This window comes from Sprattus sprattus, assembly GCF_963457725.1.
Source record: "Sprattus sprattus genome assembly, chromosome: 16".
Classification (NCBI taxonomy): Eukaryota; Metazoa; Chordata; class Actinopteri; order Clupeiformes; family Clupeidae; genus Sprattus; species Sprattus sprattus.
The window spans coordinates 25,784,649-25,803,989 of record NC_137914.1 but is presented as its reverse complement, the minus strand read 5'-3'; the positions used below and the strand labels follow the sequence as shown (position 1 = coordinate 25,803,989).

General features: G+C 42.4%; 1 protein-coding gene across 2 annotated transcripts; it reads right to left on the bottom strand.

The window, feature by feature from the left end:
• Positions 1–5,364: 5,364 nt before the first annotated feature.
• Positions 5,365–18,625, bottom strand: impdh2 (IMP (inosine 5'-monophosphate) dehydrogenase 2). 2 transcript variants are annotated; one of them, XM_080853348.1, is made up of 15 exons: positions 18,194–18,625; positions 16,895–16,943; positions 16,627–16,728; positions 16,464–16,538; positions 15,958–16,164; positions 14,389–14,476; positions 13,408–13,607; positions 13,166–13,256; positions 11,232–11,327; positions 10,248–10,319; positions 8,791–8,934; positions 8,399–8,543; positions 8,162–8,305; positions 7,979–8,062; positions 5,365–5,730 (listed from the first exon to the last, which is right to left on the bottom strand). In XM_080853348.1, exons 1-15 carry the CDS (start codon positions 18,289–18,291, stop codon positions 5,709–5,711), a joined length of 1,617 nt encoding a protein of 538 aa, XP_080709474.1. In that variant the 5' UTR covers positions 18,292–18,625; the 3' UTR covers positions 5,365–5,708. The 2 variants fall into 2 exon arrangements, with proteins under 2 accessions (XP_080709474.1, XP_080709475.1); XM_080853349.1 differs by lacking the exon at positions 10,248–10,319.
• Positions 18,626–19,341: the final 716 nt, after the last annotated feature.

The following is a 19,341-nucleotide window of genomic DNA, read 5'->3' as shown; positions in this document are numbered from 1 at the left end:
TCGATTAACAGTTGACTGTCCACACACATTCAAAGTGAGCAATGCGGAACACAATGGTAAGTAGTTGTTTGTAGGAGACCAACTATCGTGTTGCACAGGAAATAAAGATGCTTACTGGACCCTTCACAGCGCCATTTTGGATGTGGCATAAGTCTGGTGTCATTACCGCATTACCATGTGACTGACTATCGTGTAGCAGAAATCGTGGTTTTACTCTCCCCTTGAGGCCGAATGTAATCATCACCATTGTACAATGTCACAGTAAATAGCTTCATAATTATTTCTCTCTATGGAAGATAGATGCAAGAACGATTAGGCCTACAAAGTTTAAAGGAGACACATGTTTTCCTCAAGAAGTGACAGGCACTTTCCATATCACAAGCACATTAAATTGTCTACTGACTCTTTCATTAGGCCTACCTCAGTTCACCTTGTCAACATCATCCGCTGCACCCTGGCTCCTCCTTTGAGGCTTCGCTTATTCCTTCTTGTTCCTGTTTCATTTCAACTATTTCAGTTAGCCAGCATTTAGTCCATGTGTAAGCCATTCAGATTTGAACGCCCTAAAGCTTTGATATATCAACACACACGTGCAATAGGCTCCCCTTCCATATCCACAGGAAAATGCTCTCCTTCTCCATATTCCCCTGTTCCAATATCTACATACACCTCAGCTTTTTATCTTTTCTTCTTTTTCCTGGACCCCTAAAAAAATGATGTGCATTCCCAACATGTGTATTGTTTTTTCACTTCTCTTTGTGGGAAGCTGAAGACTTAGAAGAAATGATTATCTGCCTTCCTGTAAGTTGGTTGACAACTTTAAAGCAATTTACATGTGATGACAGTGCTATCTACGTGGAGCCCTCAGGTTCCTGCACAAGGAGCCTTTTTTCAAGTATGTTCATGATCTGTCCACATTTTTTCGTATTAATGTCTACAATGCTGGATGTGAGAAGCAGTCTGCCTTCAATGTGTCATCTTACCAAAACCACTTCTTATGGCATCACAAGCAGCCCAGCATTATACTTTACATGCCTGATACCAAAGGGATCACACGAAGGAGAGAGATTGACAACAAAATGAAGTTACCGGAACTGATTCATTTCATATTTCCTATACCCTTTTCACGACTAAGACATAATATATCAACCCCCAAGTGGTCTTTGGTTTTTGTCTAGGTCAATGACTATAGCCTTAATTTGGGTCCATCAAAGATGGTATGATCACGTGAAGAAAATGATTAAAGTTCAACTGCAGTTGTTGTAGCACACTATATGGCTTTAATTTGAAGAGTGCAAATCTGCAAGTCCATCAGATTACAAGTATAAAATGCCTTTAATATGTATTCTTAAAAAAAGAATAAACAATAAAACTACACACAGTGATGTTACACATTACACATTAACAAGCTTTGTGATGGAATTGTGATGGTGGATATGGATGCCATTCTTGGCTGACACGAAGTTCCCGGTGGCGAATCATGAGTCTGGCGATCCGGGAGAAAACGTGTCATTCCAGAACAACATCCCTTATATCAGAGCTATGGTGGAGTCTCCAACTCACACCCCATTCCACTCAACACCATCTTAAACAATACTCTCACAGAGGCTTATGCATACACACAAGTAAACCATCACATTTAAACAAGGTAGAGAACGGCAGCCCTTTAGTTTGCAAGGAGTGATGGAAACGGAATCTATATACAGCTGTCAGTCAAAGTCCAGCTGCATTATGGGTTCCGTTACTATCCCACTCGCTAAGGCCAGTGGTCCTACCAGTCTTTCATGCTGTTCTGACCTTGGATGACACAGGTCACGCGTCATGTCTCAAGGAAAAGAAAAATGTTGTTTATGTATCTTGGTTGTTACCTCTGCAGTAGGAGAAGTCTTGAAAAACCTGTTCCCTATCAGGAAAAGATGAGAGAGGGAGGGGTTAACCAGCGGCTGGGGGAAGACGAGATGCAAAGATATATATTCTGAAAAGACAAGGTAAAAAGTAAAAGACAAGGCTTTAAGAGGGATTAAAGTCACAAGAGAGTTCAGAAAAGCAGACCTTCATTTACAGCAGAATCAGGTACAGACACGTGAATACACTCACACACACATACATACACACACACACACACACACACATACACTCACACACACACACACACACACACACACACACACACACACACACACACACACACACACACACACACACACACACACACACACACACACACACACACACACACACACACACACACACACACACCAAGATCAAAAGAGCCACAGGAGAAGGGCAGGATGAAAGGGGCTCATTTGAAGGGATTTCTCTGGCAGAAGTGGCACTCTTTGATGAGAGAAAAGCAGAAGTAAAGGAGGATGAGAGGAAGAGAGGAGTGTGACTGGAGAGGGGGAGCCAGAAAAACGAAAGAGAAAAATGTCAGTTTGAAGACTGACATAACAGGCAAGGGACTTAGTAGGAGTAGACAGATTTATTTCAGAGAGAGTGAGGCTAAAAAAGAATCCAAAAGAGTACCATTGAAGAGAGCTGCTAAGGTAAAAAGGCAGATGTCTTTCTTTACCTCTTTCTGTCTTCTTTTCCTTCAAATGCCCCCCTCCTTCTCTTCTGTTGTCTGCTGGGGATCTGCATGCGAGTATGTGAGAGTCTGTCTATTTATGCGAGCTCACTTCCTCTTTAGTCATTCTACACTGGTTTTCACTTTCACTTCTTCACTCGGCCAGACCAGAACAGCCCCTCCCCTCACTCCCTCCTTTCACAGATAAAGCTTGAAATCACAGAGTAACTGTCAGCTGCCAGAGGGAACCATATCGAGTCAAACATTACAACTATATGACAGTGCCATCGAGTTGTAAATCACCAGCTAAAAAGCTATCGTAACAACCAACAGTTCTATGTACAAAATACAAAGATGTTAAAGAAATGTATGTTGACATTATACAACCACACATTCAGTTCATATGCATGGCTATAATGTAATAATAACATACAGTATCTTAATTGTTTCGGCCAACAAATAAGAATTCTATGTTTTCGGCCAATAAAATAATTCTATGACTGTAATCCTTTCACAACTTTTAGCACTTTGGACTTTTATAAAAGCTCAGTTAAAGGACTGACCTGGAGGAAATAAAGATTCATGGTGACTTTCATAAAAAAATAGAACTTTGGTTCTACATGCCTATGTGATTGTTCTGTAACACTTAGGAGTTGTAATTATTATGTCTTTCATTGTGAACCTTGAATTCCACATTAACAGTACAACATGGGAATGGTTAAAAGCTTTTCCTGTTGTCCTGTTTCCACCATATCCATTAATGCAGGTGCATCAAATACAGATTATGTGCTATGTAAATGAAATATTCACTATTGTAAGTATTGGCCAAGCCAATATCAGATGATATCAGATTTAGACCTGATCACATCAAGTCAATAGATTTAATTTAATTGAAGTCAGATTAATTTAAACAGCACCAATATCATTTCATATCGTCTCTAGGCTCTTTATGGAAGCCCGCGCAAGCACTAAACAAACCCCCATAAACAAACAGCTTCTGTTTGGCTTTTTTCCATCCCACTGGACTCTTTTGGAGCTGCTATTGTAACTGTCGACCCCACTGATCATTTTATCCCAGGACATTCAGGTGTAAGGTAAGTTGATAGTTGAGACTGATTTAGTTGGATTCTGTTCTTATTTGTCTAAAAACTCTCTGGCTGCTTTCATGTGTTTGTGCGCCCTCTTTTTTTCTATGTCTATACCCAGCCGGCCTCAAGCAGATGGTCCCCCCCTTATGTGCCGCGGATCTGCTTAAGGTTTCTTCCTGATTAACAGGGAGATTTTCTTTGCACCTGTTGCCATTGTGCTTGCTCTAAGGGGGCCTTAAGACAATTTCATTATTTTGGCACTATATAAATACAATTTAACTGAATGTGTGTCCATGTTTTTCAGCAATTGTTCTGTTATTATTCTGAATTATTCAAATAAACCCTTTAATTTATTCTATTCCCCACGCTACACATGGCTTACAATGAGCTCTTCTCTCTTGATTCACACTTGCATTTAAGGGCATTCAAAACTATTGTTTCAAAGATAACTGAAAATAGGATGAGTTGTATATATAAATTATTCTATGTGATTCATGCATGTATCCTCGTTTATTACACGGCTCTTTTTAATGCTGTAAAATGCTCCATTCTCTTGAATGGGGCTTCCCAACGTTCTGCGGAAGGAAAGTGGCCTTTTTGCCTCTGATTCACGTCTTTCGTAGCACTCCGCTTCGCGTCGGGTCGCTGTTCGCCCTGTCGGGGCTTATTTTCCCGACAATGACCTGCGTTCTATACATTATCCCTTACTTACATACATACTTTTAACAGTTTTCATGCTAGAAACCAAGTCCATCACTCAATTCACCAGCCAGGATTTCAACAAACACTCTGTTAGAAATGTATAAGGTTAATATTAGGATTAATTTTGAGACGAACAAGCCATGTCAGGCTTCAACAATTAAATCCTAATGAACCTCCAGTCTTTCTAACAAGACAGATTTAAACTAAAGTGTATCCAATATATTCTGTGGTGTTGGCTCCTACTCTGAAATTACAGCCAGTACAACTCAAGTGGTCATCTAGTTTTATAAAGGAACTTTCCAGTTTTTAGAGTGGCTCCTGTTCCATTTAAGGCTTTGCTATTCTTTCACTGAAAACGTAATGCTCTTTAATTTTTTTTCTTCGTACCCATGTTTATCTGTTGACTTGCTGAAGAAAGGACTAATAGTTAAATTAAAATATAATCTCATCGCATAGAGAGCTTGGCTCGGAGTTGTGATCCATCTTCAAAAACATTGTGTGCATGTGTGTGTATTTTGTGCAGACAATCAGGTGTGTGATTTTACAGTTGGTGCTCATATTACCTTTGGGGGTAGGATAAATGAGTCCCAACACATTTCATACACCCACACCTGTCCTTCATTAAGTGGGTACTGGTGTGCATGCCATGGTGTGTGTGCACATGCGTATGGGTAGGTCTGGAAAGTCCGGTGATTTTGTAGCCATATCTTTTGAGAGGGCAGGATGTCAGTCACTTGGAGGGAAAAAAAAAACAGAAGGGGGAATCCGTTGCTGAGCTCGGACAGACACTATTGCGAACACGGACGGGTGAATGGTTATGACATTACATGCAGTCTCATGGACTCGCCTTCACTAACGTACATACACCTCTTTACAGGCTTCCATTTAATAATTGTCTAGATGAGTCAAATGTACTCCATCCAAGTGTAGAGGTATATTTGCTTGAGTTTTTGGAAAATGCATGTGAACCAGAGCGTTTCAATGGGCAAATGATGACAGACAAGCATATGTGGAAAAGTCTTGCTTATTTTAATCTTTAAACTTAATGTTAAGGTCACATCTCTGGTAAAAGAAGGCATCTGAAACAAACACTTCAACGAACAAACGGAGAGAGAGAACACACAGGCGTACGCACACAAACGTACACACACTAAAACACTGTCTCTTCATATGAAGAAAGGCTGGGAAGACCACAGCAGAAGGAAGTTGAGGTTCTTTTTTGCTCTGAGGCACTGAGTGCGCTTATGTCAGTGTAGGTCAGTAAAGGTGTGTGTTCGTGCTCGAGTGTGTGAAAACGTCTGCGTTTGTGTGTCTATGTTGGCAAGGTGGGGGGATGACATCAAAACGTCTCTTTAGTAAAGACGCTTCTCGTAGCTGCAGGAAGAAAGCAGAAGAAAAAGTAAAACATTAAAGACATATTGAATAATGAAGAGGTAGGTGTGTATTTTTTGTGTATATAATATTTCACCAGTGACCTTAAAATGTAGTTGCACACAACTAAAGCAGCCTGTTCAATTAAAGAATGAATGCTATTAATGAGGACCAATTATGCCTTTCCAGTTTTCCCCTTTCCTTTACTGTTATATAGCTTTTTGTGCATGTAAACGGTCTGCAAGGTTATAAAGCCCAAAGTACACACCAGAGGGAGTAACACTCTCCCACAGAAACCACTTTTCTCAGCTGCCTGAAACGCCTCGTTGGAATTCCAGCCCTTCTCCTTTATTACAGGATGATGCACTCTCGTAATACAATCCTTATTTCCCAACCAACTGACCAATCAGAGCACACTGGGCTCATCGGGAGAAGGAGGGTTAGACACAGGATCTCTAACAGAGCCTTTCAGAGGGTGAATATCAATGTAGGCATGGAAATATATTCTAGTACACCACAAAAATAAACGTCATATAAAATGAGCATAATAGGTCCTCTTTAAGTTCCTGGTCTAGCATCCTAGGTACAGTGGGTACGGAAAGTATGCAGACCCTTTTACATTTTTCACTCTTTGTTTCATTGCAGCCATTTGCTAAAATCGAAACAGTTAATTTTTTCCCCGCAATAATGTACACTCAGCAACTCATCTTGACAGAAAAAAACAGAAATGTAGACATTTTTGCAAATGTATTAAAAAAGAAAAGCTGAAATATCACATGGTCATAAGTATTCAGACCCTTTGCTGTGACACTCATATTTAACTCAAATGCTGTCCATTTCTTCTGATCCTCCTTGAGATGGTTCTACTCCTTCATTGGAGTCCAGCTGTGTTTAATTAAACTGATTGGACTTCATTAGGAAAGGCACACACCTGTCTATATAAGACCTTACAGCTCACAGTGCATGTCAGAACAAATGAGAATCATGAGGGCGAAGGAACTGCCCAAGGAGCTCAGAGACAGAATTGTGGCAAGGCACAGATCTGGCCAAGGTTACAAAATAATTTCTGCAGCACTCAAGGTTCCTAAGAGTACAGTGGCCTCCATAATCCTTAAATGGAAGAAGTATGGTATGACCAGAACTCTTCCTAGACCTGGCCGTCCAGCCAAACTGAGCAATCGTGGGAGCCTTGGTGAGAGAGGTAAAGAAGAACCCAAAGATCACTGTGGCTGAGCTCCAGAGATGCAGTAGGAAGATGGAAGAAAGTTCCACAAAGTCAACTATCACTGCAGCCCTCCACCAGTCGGGGCTTTATGGCAGAGTGGCTCGACGGAAGCCTCTCCTCAGTGCAAGACATATGAAAGCCAAAAAACACATGGAGGACCCCCAAACTATGAGAAATAAGATTCTCTGGTCTGATGAGACCAAGATTGAACTTTTTGGCGTTAATTCTAAGCGGTATGTGTGGAGAAAACCAGGCACTGCTCATCACCTGCCCAATACAATCCCAACAGTGAAACATGGTGGTGGCAGCATCATGCTATGGGGGTGTTTTTCAGCTGCAGGGACAGGACGTCTGGTTGCAATTGAAGGAAAGATGAATGCGGCCAAGTACAGAGATATCCTGGAAGAAAACCTCCACCAGAGTGCTCAGGACCTCACACTGGGCCAAAGGTTCACCTTCCAACAAGACAATGACCCGAAGCACACAGCTAAAATAACAAAGGAGTGGCTTCGAAACAAGTCTGTGACCATTCTTAACTGGCCCAGCCAGAGCCCTGACCTAAACCCAATTGAGCATCTCTGGAGAGACCTGAAAATGGCTGTCCACCAACTTTCACCATCCAACCTGACAGAACTGGAGAGGATCTGCAAGGTAGAATGGCAGAGGATCCCCAAATCCAGGTGTGAGAAACTTGTTGCATCATTCCAAAGAAGACTCATGGCTGTACTAGCTCAAAAGGGTGCTTCTACTCAAAGGGTCTGAATACTTATGACCATGTGATATCAGTTTTTCTTTTTTAATACATTTGCATAAATGTCGACATTTCTGTTTTTTTCTGTCAAGATGGGTTGCTGAGTGTACATTAACTCACCCAAATACATTTTAGCAAATGGCTGCAATGAAACAAAGGGTGAAAAATGTAAAGGGGTCTGAATACTTTACGTACCCACTGTATATGCCACCAGGTTCAAAGAGGGTGATATTGAGTACACACACACACACACACACGCACGTTCGATCATCTACCTGTGCAAACTGTGGACACCTCCCTCCATCTGGGCTGATGAGGTTCTCTTCTCGAACTTTAGATCACCAGAATACATCATGGCTCTGTCAATGAAGCACATAGACATTAGACAATCAAGTGAACCTCACACACACAGGTCATACAACAAGAGGTGTTTTATGTGCATGTCAGTGTGTATATACCTCAGCTGAGTAAGGCTCTTGGCGCCGATGTCTTGGCAAGAGTGCTGAATGCCAGCGATCAGGTAGGGCACAAACTGGTGGATGGAGCCTTTATCCTGCACTGCTCCTGATACACCCTGGGCCACCTTGATCTTGTCACACTCACTAAAAGGTAGAAGGAGAGAAGGTAAGAGGGCCGGTTAGTGTATCTGACGTAGGCCACTAGTACGTCACAGAGACACGAGTCACGAGTGGCACCTGAAGTAGCGGGTCTGGGAGCCCAGGTTCTTGTCCATAGCGTCCAGGGAGCCCATGCCACGGTACTTCTTCAGCCGAATGCCGTCAGAGAAGAAATACTCTCCTGGGGCTTCTGACGTGGCAGCCAGCAGGGACCCCATCATCACTGAGAAGCAGAGAGAGAAAGAGAGAGAGAACTATGAATCTCTTGAGCAGGACACCACACTGCTTTGGCTGAACCATGTTGTAATGTCTTCCATAGACAGAAGGAGGCACTGCAGCCCAAAAGCACAAGACATTTTAATCCTCCTTTGCTTGTGTGCGTGTGTGTGTGTGTGTGTGTGTGCGTGTGTGTGCGTGTGTGTGTGTGCGCGTGTGTGTGTGTGTGTGGGAGAGAGTGAGAGTGCGCTCACCTGTGGAGGCTCCCAGAGCCAGGGCCTTGGCAATATGGCCGACCGTTTGGATGCCACCATCAGCGATGACTGGTACACCAAAGCGCCTTGCATACTCTGCCACCTTGTACACTGCTGTGGCCTGCGGCCGTCCACATGCCAACACTGCAGGACACAGAGATAGAGGGAGAACCAAAACCATACCAAGTGAACACCAGATCAGCCAAAAAAAAAAAAAAGAACTCATAGGGTTTGAAAAAGGTATAATACATAACTCATGACATCATGGGTTCAAGAATACTGGTGCAACCTTTAAACAGACACTCAGGTTTGCTTCTTCCAATCAGATCTTCATCCTTTTATTTTAGATTTATTGTCGACAATTTTTATAAAGGTTTACCATAATGTGAACGGTGAAGTTTTCTTTTACCGTGTTATACCGTTAAACTCTTTTCTCACATGCGTGAACATTCCCATTACACACACACACACCATATTTACACATAAACTAATCCACATAAACAAACCAAAAATAATAATCGTACATTCACCCTCTGGCTCACCCATGTCATTCTGAAGCCATCCAGCCCACAGGTGGGTCATGCTGTGCTGCTAAAGAGCCCTTTAGTTCATTTAGACGAGCGGGGACTGAACCCTCACAAGCTCAGCACCGCTCACACTATTAGTGCAGAAACCCTTAGTGTGTTTGAAGTGGCGAAACAGGCCCATTATCTAGTTTAAAATGCACCCCCAAAGCATTTAATCAAACTAGATGTCAGGAGAATAGCATCACATAACGTATATTATAAAGGGAATGGGATGTTGAATGGAATCAAAGGTCAGAAAAAGGAGAAAGGGATCATCCTTTCAGCATTTGAATGGTCTTCTTTTTCAAGGGTGATGTTTGTGAATATGATTAGAGATGCTGACACCTTTTATGACTCACAGCACCCTTGTTACAAGACGAATGTCGGACATGTATGGACATGTAGTCTTTTGGATTGATTCAGACCAAAGAGCTTAGAACCACCAACGCAATAGATGGAACTAAACATGCCAAAACCAAAAATACACCAAGTGTCTCCCAGAATGCGTTTTCTTATGAATGCTGACCAATGTCACTGGCTGATTGAATCAGTGACATTCAGGAGTAGTGCACTGGATATCAGGGAGGTGTGGAGGTCACTTAAAAATTCAGCTAAAAATTCACCCTTAAGCGATTCACTTGGCATGGCAGAGAGGGTTTGTGGGTAGTGGAGTTTAGGAGTCAGAGGAAGTGCCAGGTGTGACTGACAGGTTAGTCAGACAATGACAAGCACCCAAAACCCCAAAAACCCAAACACCAGTCTACTTCTACTGATGCAGAGCCGTTAACCAACCAATCAATGCAGCAGGCTGTGAAAGGAGGCGGGCATAGTGAGGTAGTGAAACCAATGGGAGCCCTGCAGGGGTGGGGCTCAGAAGCATAAGGGACTTACTGGAGTATCCTGTTACAGTAGTTGGGGTTTTGGGGCTGTGGAGCTTTAAATCAGGAGGAACAGTAGGGTGCGCTAGACGGAGGAAGGAGAGGGAAGAAGGAGAGACACAGATGGAGAGTCGGGGAAAGGCTCAGAGAGTAGACGGCAGGCATAGGTGGAGAAGAATGAGAGTGAGGGACAGTGAAAGAAGGAAACATTAAGAACAGTAGAGGAGAGTGGGCTGACTGACAGTAGATTCACCTACACACACACACACACACTCCAACAAAACTCTCTAGATCCAGTACTTCAACAAACCATTGTTTTCATCGCAATATCAAAATACTGGGTGCCAAGTACCCTGATTCAACATCTACATATAAGGTTTCGGAATATAAAACAATTACTTGAGAATGAAAGTTACTTATGGTCACAAACACAATAAAAAGCATGTTTGATCATTAAAAATGAATTTAAAATGAATGCTTTCCCCGTAGGAGCATGATTGAAACAAACCATCAGCAGAAGACTATTCCGAACATAAGCAAGGCAAAGTCAGTGTGTGCATACCTACCCTGTTTTAGTGACGAGCGCACCCATGATGTGATGTGCAGCTTCTACGCAGTTGTGTTTCTTATTACCCAATCACACACTGAAACAGTCCTTCAGAGCCAGAGGCACACATATATACACGTCACATCTGTGTTTATTTGCCTCTCAACACAAACACAAACAAACAAACACACACACACACACACACAGCCAAAGAAGACTAACATATTTTCCACTGTTTTAATGGAAGAGGGGCATAGGACAAACCCACAGGGGTAAAGAATGGGTGTGACTGTTTCTCCAGCCCAGTGGTTAGACCAGCCCACATGCTCAGACAGGTCACTCACACTGACTCTGAGAGGGGAAAAGTGCCTCACTGCCTCAACTGGCATAAGAGGCGGCAGAAGCGCTGGGATTGGTTGATAGCAATGGAGTATGAGCGCCAGGACTCACCTTCTTGAGTGATGCAGATGGAGCCGCTGCCCATGCCTACTCTCAGTGCGTCCACTCCGGCATCAATCAGATTCTTGGCCTGTGCCGCCGTCACCACTTAATACGCACAACAACACAAACAAACAAACATAGAGAGGGTGAAAACACACACTTAATACGCACAACAACACAAACAAACATAGAGACGGTGTAAACACACTTAATACGCACAACAACACAAACAAACATAGAGAGGGTGAAAACACACACCTAATACGTACAACAACACAAACAAACATAGATAGGGTTAAACACACACTTTGGTCATACGTACAACAACACAAACAAACATAGAGCGGGTGTAAACACACACTTGGGTCAGATCTGATCAACTATAGATACAAAGGCATGCAAACATTTGGGTATCCCTGGTCAAAAGTCCTATTTATTTGAATAGTAAAGTGAGTAGAAGATGAACTGATCTCCAAAAGGCATACAGTTAATGATGACACATTCTTTTCAACGTTTTAAGCAAGATTAGTGTATTATTTTGTGAAAAAAAAAACCTCAAAGGAAAATGTTGTATTTCGCTTGTAATAATTAGCATGTGAGGGCTATGGCTTGGTCACAATCATCGTAAGGCCAGGTGATGCAGTCTATCAATAATGGGCTCCCCTAAGCAGCATCTCCTCATCAGCTCGCAATGTAATGAATGAAAAAAAAAAATGGCACTTGATAGGAACGATGGAGGTCAAGTTGAGGTCTTTCAAGTATAATTTCAGGGATAACTACTCATAGGATTGCTAGAAAGGCTAATCAAACCCCCTGTTTGACTTGATGGAACCACATATTTATGTTTTCCTGTTCTGATTGCTTGTTGCATGGTGGTGTGTGAGCATAGAAATGATGGAACCAAATATAGCTGTTCTACTGTTATTTTGTATCATCTGATTCTGTAGCATACCCCTGGATGTGTACTCTGTCTGTCTCATTAGATTCTATCAGACTGCAAAAGACATTCACGATGATTTAACAGACTTTAGAGTGGTGGTGCACAGTTCTATTGTACAGTGATACCTGCACAAATATGACCTACATGGAAGTCATCCAAACAAAACCTTTCCTGCGTCCTCACCACAAAATTCAGTGTCAGAACTTTTCGGAACATTTTATCGTCATGCTTTGTCGTCATGTTTATGTTGCAGCCAGTGGTACGGGAAACATTTCACTAGTAGAGGGAAGAATTAATTCAATTAAACACCAGCAAATTCTAGAAGAAAACATCAAACCATCTAAAAAAAAAAAAAAAAAAAGCTGAAGCGGAAAGAGGATGGCTTCTACAACAGGATAATGATCCTTAACACACCTCAAACTCCAAAATGGACAACCTCAAGAGGTGCAAGGTCAAGGTTTTGCTAAGGCCCTCACAAAACAAATTAATCGCATAATTTGCTGTAACTAATCGCAATTCATGTCCTAAAGCTAAAGCGTGTCATAATGGATATTTAATTGTAAAGCCACAGAAATTGAACACGGATTCACTCTTGTGAACTACAGATTTTCAATAAACCATGGAAGGTCATGAAAATGGACCGTCAGCTTGATAGGCGTATATGTTATATGTAGCAGGTTAAGCGTCTTTGTATTATTTTCATGCTGTAAAGGATGGAAACAAAACAGTAATCTTTCTGAAGAAAATCTTAAACGTTTGGAAAACACACATCTTTTCCACTTCCGCTTTTTACAGCCACAGAAATTTTGACCAGGGGTGCTCAAACTCCTGCATGCCACTGTGGCATATCTGTGTGTGACATGAATGTGTGTGATCTATAATGAAATGTAGAACTGGTTAAGCATGTTTAACCATCCAGAAATTTTGATTCCTGATTAAATGTGACTTGAAGTGTGGAATCAGGGGAGAATCAAGTACATAAACTTTAAAAGGACACACTTACCATTGCCTCCAATAACCTGCAGGGTAGGGTACTTCTCTTTGATGTATTTAATCAAGTTTATCTGAAAAATAGAGTTGCCCTGGGAGGAGTCCTGAGGTGAGAAGCCAAAGAGTGAAAGTGAAAGAGAGACAAAAAAAAAAAGGAGATGTTAAGGTATGGCACATTTCAAAGCACACACCTATACACTAATCATACTCCTCTCTTCCTTTTTCACACACTCACACACATAATCAATTACTGACCAACACCACTACGTCAACGCCACTCTGCACCAGCAGGTCGAGCCGGTAGCGGTCATCGTTGTGGGTCCCGATGGCAGCGCCACACAGCAGCTGTTTTCGCGAGTCTTTAGAGGCCAGGGGGAAGTCTCTGTTCTTCTTCAGGTCTGTGCGAGCGATGATGGCCACCAGACAGCCCTCCGCGTTCACTATGGGTAGCTTGCCTAAAAGGCACAGACGTGCAGAAGTACATCAACGGCACTGTCCTCTTAACCAAAGCAACACAGCCCAGAGCACAACCCTGGAGTAGCATTGTGGGATACTCAGGGAAAGGGTAAGAAAGCTGGTGTCTTGGATAAACATTCGACTAGGTGTAGATTATACAAGAATAGAGAATTTGAAGTGCAATCACAAAATGCATTTTTGAACCAAAGATAGGACAACTCTCAATGCTCATCGTAGAGACCAGCTTGTTGACATGTTAGTCACCAAGGCAACAAAAAACACACTGAAGCAGAGTTTGGAGCCAACACTGGCACCTCTGCCTTCACTAAAGGCTCCTGTGCAATTTGCAGTCTTCACACAGCACACACACCGCCTAAACACACACAACCTTGACACACGCGCACACACACACACACACACACAACCTGTCACCTCTGTGGCCAACCCAACTGACCCTGTAGAGACCTCTGACATTTTTCGGAGGAAAGTCAAATATTGGGCATGCATCTGGAAATGTGATCACATATCGGTTCATTTACAACTTCACAGTTTAGATACTTCTGTCTGACCCTATCTAGTGCGTTATTTTTTTTGTAACCTAGACCACTCACTAATTTTAATTAAGTCACTTATTGTACCAATAATAAATCTTCTGATACTAATATGTTACTGCTACTATTACAACACATAAACCAGTTACTTTTATTTTTTCAGCACCAATGGGAACACACGTGAGGACGCGTGGCGTGAAGCTTTAAATCAGCCAACATCCACACCCACCTTTCTTGCTCCTCTGCAGGATCTCATTGGCCTCTTTTAGTGTCACTCCAGCTGGAGCCACTACCAAATCCTCCAACTTGGTCATGACCTAAAGAGAGAGAGACAAATGGTCAAATTAGTGAGAAGAGATGAGACTTGGTTAATCAATAGTGAAAGTGTTGTATATCTAGCAGTGCACTAGAGCAGGGTTTCCAAACCCATGGGCCGCGGAGCCCAAATTCCAGTGGGCCGCGAAAATGTTTCAGGTTTTTTAGTTTTTTCCCCCACAAATTTTCCACGAAGAACTGATTTTTAGTTGAGACTATTAATACAATTTATGATTGAAATTGGATGTTTTAAACACAATATCAAATATATAAATAGGCATAACAAACAGATCATGAAATAATATCCTATCTTCAAGTTGAAGCGCTCAGTTAAGGTAACGTTCTACTTGGTGACGATATTAGCAGAAAAATTGAGAAGTTTCTCAAGCGAAAGAGTGACAGCACTGGTAAGGTCAAACTACCCAAAACAACTAAAATCCAGCGTAAATACAATCCTGATTATATCCTGTCTTATGAGGCGCTAAAACTTTCAAACCGCTGAAAAGCTAGTGGAATATTTCAAAAGAAATGAGTGCTTTGAATGCAAGTTACTTGATAACAAGACGTGTTGCACAGACCAAGAAGGCCTTCACGATCCCAGAGGAACTGTTGCTGCCAGCTGCAGTGGATATGTGCCGCGAGATAAATGGGGATGATGCTGCGAAAAACTCTTGACAGTACCACATTCTAACAACACAGAAAGATTCCGGTTCTGGAAAGGATAAAAGGTAGCCTGTTCTTTTCAACACAGTTAGACGAGTAGCCGGACATCAGTAAAGTCGCATTACTGCCGTTTTTTTAGTGCTATTGTGGAGCCATATTCTACAAGAGCGTGCTTTTCTGTGGAGAGCTATCAACTCGAACCACTGCCCAGGAAGGCTTAGTGCTCTTTATGTTGATAATAGATTGCAGCGACAGATTTAAATCATTATTTTGACCTATTTTAACCTATTTATTTGAACATTATTTGAACCTATTTGTTTGCATTTCTGAAGCAACACCTATTTCAATCAGGCATAGCTGAGTGGACTTGTTAGCATGTTTCATCACTTGTTTTGAGTGCATGCTATCTTTTGGGTCTATACTGTTTTTACTTACTTGCTGTGCACAAATAGGCCTAGGCCTACTGCAAATAAGTTCCTTTGTTTCAAAACTCTTAGATAATACATCCCTTTTGACTGAAAATGCTCTGTATGGTTTTATGTTGTTTTCTGGTGCACAATACAATTTTAATGGTGCAATTTCTAGTTAGATTTCCTTGTATTATTTCTAGGCTCCCTGCTCCACCTGTAGCAGGTGCTAATGTTGCTCTTTGTGACACATAACAATCGCATATTAATTAAAATGGAATATAGATTAGCTAAAATAAGCTGGGTGTCTGTTGGGCCCCGACCTGTTACAAATACGAACAGGTGGGCCTCGGAGTAGAAAAGGTTGGGAGCCCCTGCACTGAAGTCCATCAGCCCTGTGCAGGCCCACTTACTTCGCTGAGGGGCAAGTCGTGCTCTTCCTCCTTGAGGAAGTCGATGTCTCGGGAAGAGATGATGCCCACGAGACGTCCACCCATCTGCCCGTTGTCAGTGATGGGAATACCGCAGAAGCCGTGGCGTGCCTTGGCCTGGAACACGTCCCGCACGCGCTCAGATGGGCTCATCACCACTGGGTCGGTGATGAAGCCCTGCTCATACCTCTGGGGGGGGGGGGGGGGCGGGGTGAGGAAGGACCACAACAAGGGTAAGAGGAGGAAGGGCGCAGGAGAGGAAATCACACAGTCTTTTCACACAAAACCCCCATCGGGCCTATGCTTTACTACAGGGAATATCATGCAAACACTGCAGTCAGAGTGTGTCAGAAGACTACAGGAAAAGGTAGAGGGGTTGATTGAGTTTCAAAGACAAGTATGATTAAGCACATGCAAACAGACAACTGAGTCTGGGGACAAAGTATGATGAAGTGAGGTAATGAATAAGACTGGAGCGTGACTATTACCTTGACCTTGCGGACTTCATTGGCCTGAAATTCTGGAGTGCAGTTATGGTGCATGAACCCAATGCCCCCAGTAAGCTGAGGAGAATAAACACATCAGACCCATGAAAGACGTTATGCTTCTCCGTGTTTAAATGAACGCAAGAGCCAATGTGCGCTTACTTACAGCCATGGCGATGGCCATTCCAGACTCAGTGACCGTGTCCATGGGCGAGGATACCAGTGGTGTTTTCAAAGTGATTGTTTTTGTCAGAGCAGACGTCAGATCCTGTGAAGAGAGAATCAAATCTAGCCTGTGCCAAGACTGCCACATGAACAGAACCTCACTACTTCCATCAGAGGCTCCTGAACTACTTCTGTCTGGGGACACACTCACAGCTCAACTTCACCATTCATCTGTCATTACAATGAATACAGCCAGTCACAATACTCACCACCTGCTCTGCAGTGAAGTCAATGTACCCTGGGAGAACTAGGAAGTCACTGGAAGAAACAGAGACAGAGTTATTTAACATACAGCTCAGCCATTAATATCAGTTTGAAGGGCTGAGATATAAAGATGTATTCATCCCTTCTTCTTGTATTGTGCTCTCGCGAGTGTGCAAAAAAAGAACTTGAAAGAGTCAGAGAGAAAGAAACAGAGAGAGAGAGAGAGAGAGAGAGAGAGAGAGAGAGAGAGAGAGATAGAGAGAGAGAGATTTTGTTCTGGAATCTTCGTCATGACGAGTTTGACCAATATATCTGTACTGAAGTCGACCTTCACATGGTCCAATAACTACGTAGTATAATAGCTCTTTAAACTGAACAGGATTACATGTAGCTGTTCCATTTGTTAAAAACAGAACTACAGAATAAATAATAATTTAAAACACCATGCTTGAGTCGTTAGAAAAGCCTTAAAGACTTATTTCTGGGCATTATCGAATCGCTCTGTGGGTCATGAGGTTAAAAATAGATAAGCATGGTACATTCCACAACAGCCGTAAACACTGCCGTCCCTGATTCGGCATTACAACAGACCATTGCTTACAATTGAGTTTCCATGCTTGAATTGAGTTTACCAACTACCTAGATAACTCTGAGAGTTAACAGTCTAAAAGAAAACCGACATTGGACAAACTGTTATGATGGTATTTTCAAGCTAGCTTCACAAACTGAGAAGGATTCACACAATATCATTAATTCAACTTCACGTTCCCTAACGTTAGTCTATCTTCTCAAGAAGGTAATTAGGGTAAGGTAATTATGATTTTGCAAGAGAGCAACACTAAACATGAACTGGCACGCATCAACTAACAAGTTACCCATTAAGGAATGTGAGCCAATCTCTTGTAGTACGAAATTGACAGTTAGCAGGTCACATATCACTGGGGATCCTAATAGAATTCATTAGTGCTTGTACAAGAACCGGTTATTAGCAATGACACCTGTCAGTATCCCCCAGTTTAGCGAGCTAGCCAAGTAACGTTAACGTCACGCTTTCTACTGCATAAAATAACTGTTGCGGCATTACGTTATGCAGTAAAATAGCGTAGACGTCATCCTGAAGAAATGGGGGGACTTTCATCACTGCTAGTTTGACTGATACAAGTCTGTATAGAAATGCTGCAGTGACCTAGTTAATAGCGGATAGCAAGGCAATATGTTACCAAAATAACATTTGTACTTCTGTGTGACAGCATTCCAGGACGGCATGTGCACTAGGCCCATGAGTTGCGGTTAACGTAACTTACTTGTAAGTAAGACCGTCTCCGCAATTGAAAAGTTGCTGTGCCGCCAAACCATCTTCAGGCACGTATCCCGTCTGTCCACTTATTAGGTAGTCAGCCATAGCGTTCACAAAGATAAGGTGTAGTAAAACAAACGGTCCGACCCCAGTTTCTGGAAGCGTTTAGGCGTAATGTTAGCTTGCAAAACGACAAGCTTCTGTCGCTGCGTAGTAGCAGCGGGCTATCTTAGTGAGCTATGTCCTTGTACTCCGGTTCCTTATCCGGTCGTGAAGGGTCTCATACCATCAGATGTATAATGAGTTAAAGGTTCCTCACGTTAGCACTCTTGAACAGAAATTATTTTGGGCTGATGAATGAAATTGGTCGTTCTGGACTGGTGTGACCTTCCGTAGTGTTCACTGGAACAGCACGTGTGTACTGCCCGCAGTCCATGCGTTCCGCAGGCTTAAGTAAACTCTATCGCCTTCGTCATTTCCGGGACTGAATGTGGAGCTGGCTGTTTTTCAATCTGCTGGTGCCAATCATCTTGAGAATTTTTTTTTAACAGTATTTAGGTGGTGCCAATATGTATCTTGCTGTTTATGACATGTCTTCTCTTATCTCACAGTTACACGTATATGGCTGAGGGGCACTGGATCGGGTTAATTTTATCTTCAGCGGACGACTCTAGTCTGCCTTTATTTGGATAGCAAATGCTGAACCCATGTGTGAAGTACTATGCCAAGGCCTCCGCAGCAACGCAAAGCACAGTGGTGCAGTTCTTCCAGGCGATAATAAGCCGTGGATGCGCTTTAGAAAGCAGTTGTAGAGAGCAGAATTTGGAGTATGTCAGCGTCTTCCCTTCCTGTTTATAAATTCAAGTTAAAAAGTTAAGATTTAGGATGGGTCAGTGCAGTAAGATACAAGTAGTATCCTACAGAAGTGCTGCCAGTCACCTGGGCTAGTATTGATTGCACTAGCCAGGTAGTGCCCCTTTCTACTTCAGATAATAGTACTACTCGTTCTGAAGTCATGGAAATCCTTGCCAAGCACAATTCTGAAAAGAAGTGAATTTAAAGAAAGCTATATAAACTGACACAAACCCTTGAGACCAAAAAGGAAATCTTAGCATGTGCAAGAAAGAACTTGCACTCTAATTAACTGGATGGAAC

Coding starts and splice junctions, on each gene's coding strand:
- impdh2 (XM_080853348.1), bottom strand. CDS start 18,291: ATGGCTGACTACCTAATAAGTGGACAGACGGGATACGTGCCTGAAGAT. Junction 13,257..13,407: donor GCGTTGACGTAGTGGTGTTG/GTCAGTAATTGA, acceptor TTCTCACCTCAG/GACTCCTCCCAGGGCAACTC. Junction 8,935..10,247: donor TACTGTAACAGGATACTCCA/GTAAGTCCCTTA, acceptor TGTGTCCTGCAG/TGTTGGCATGTGGACGGCCG.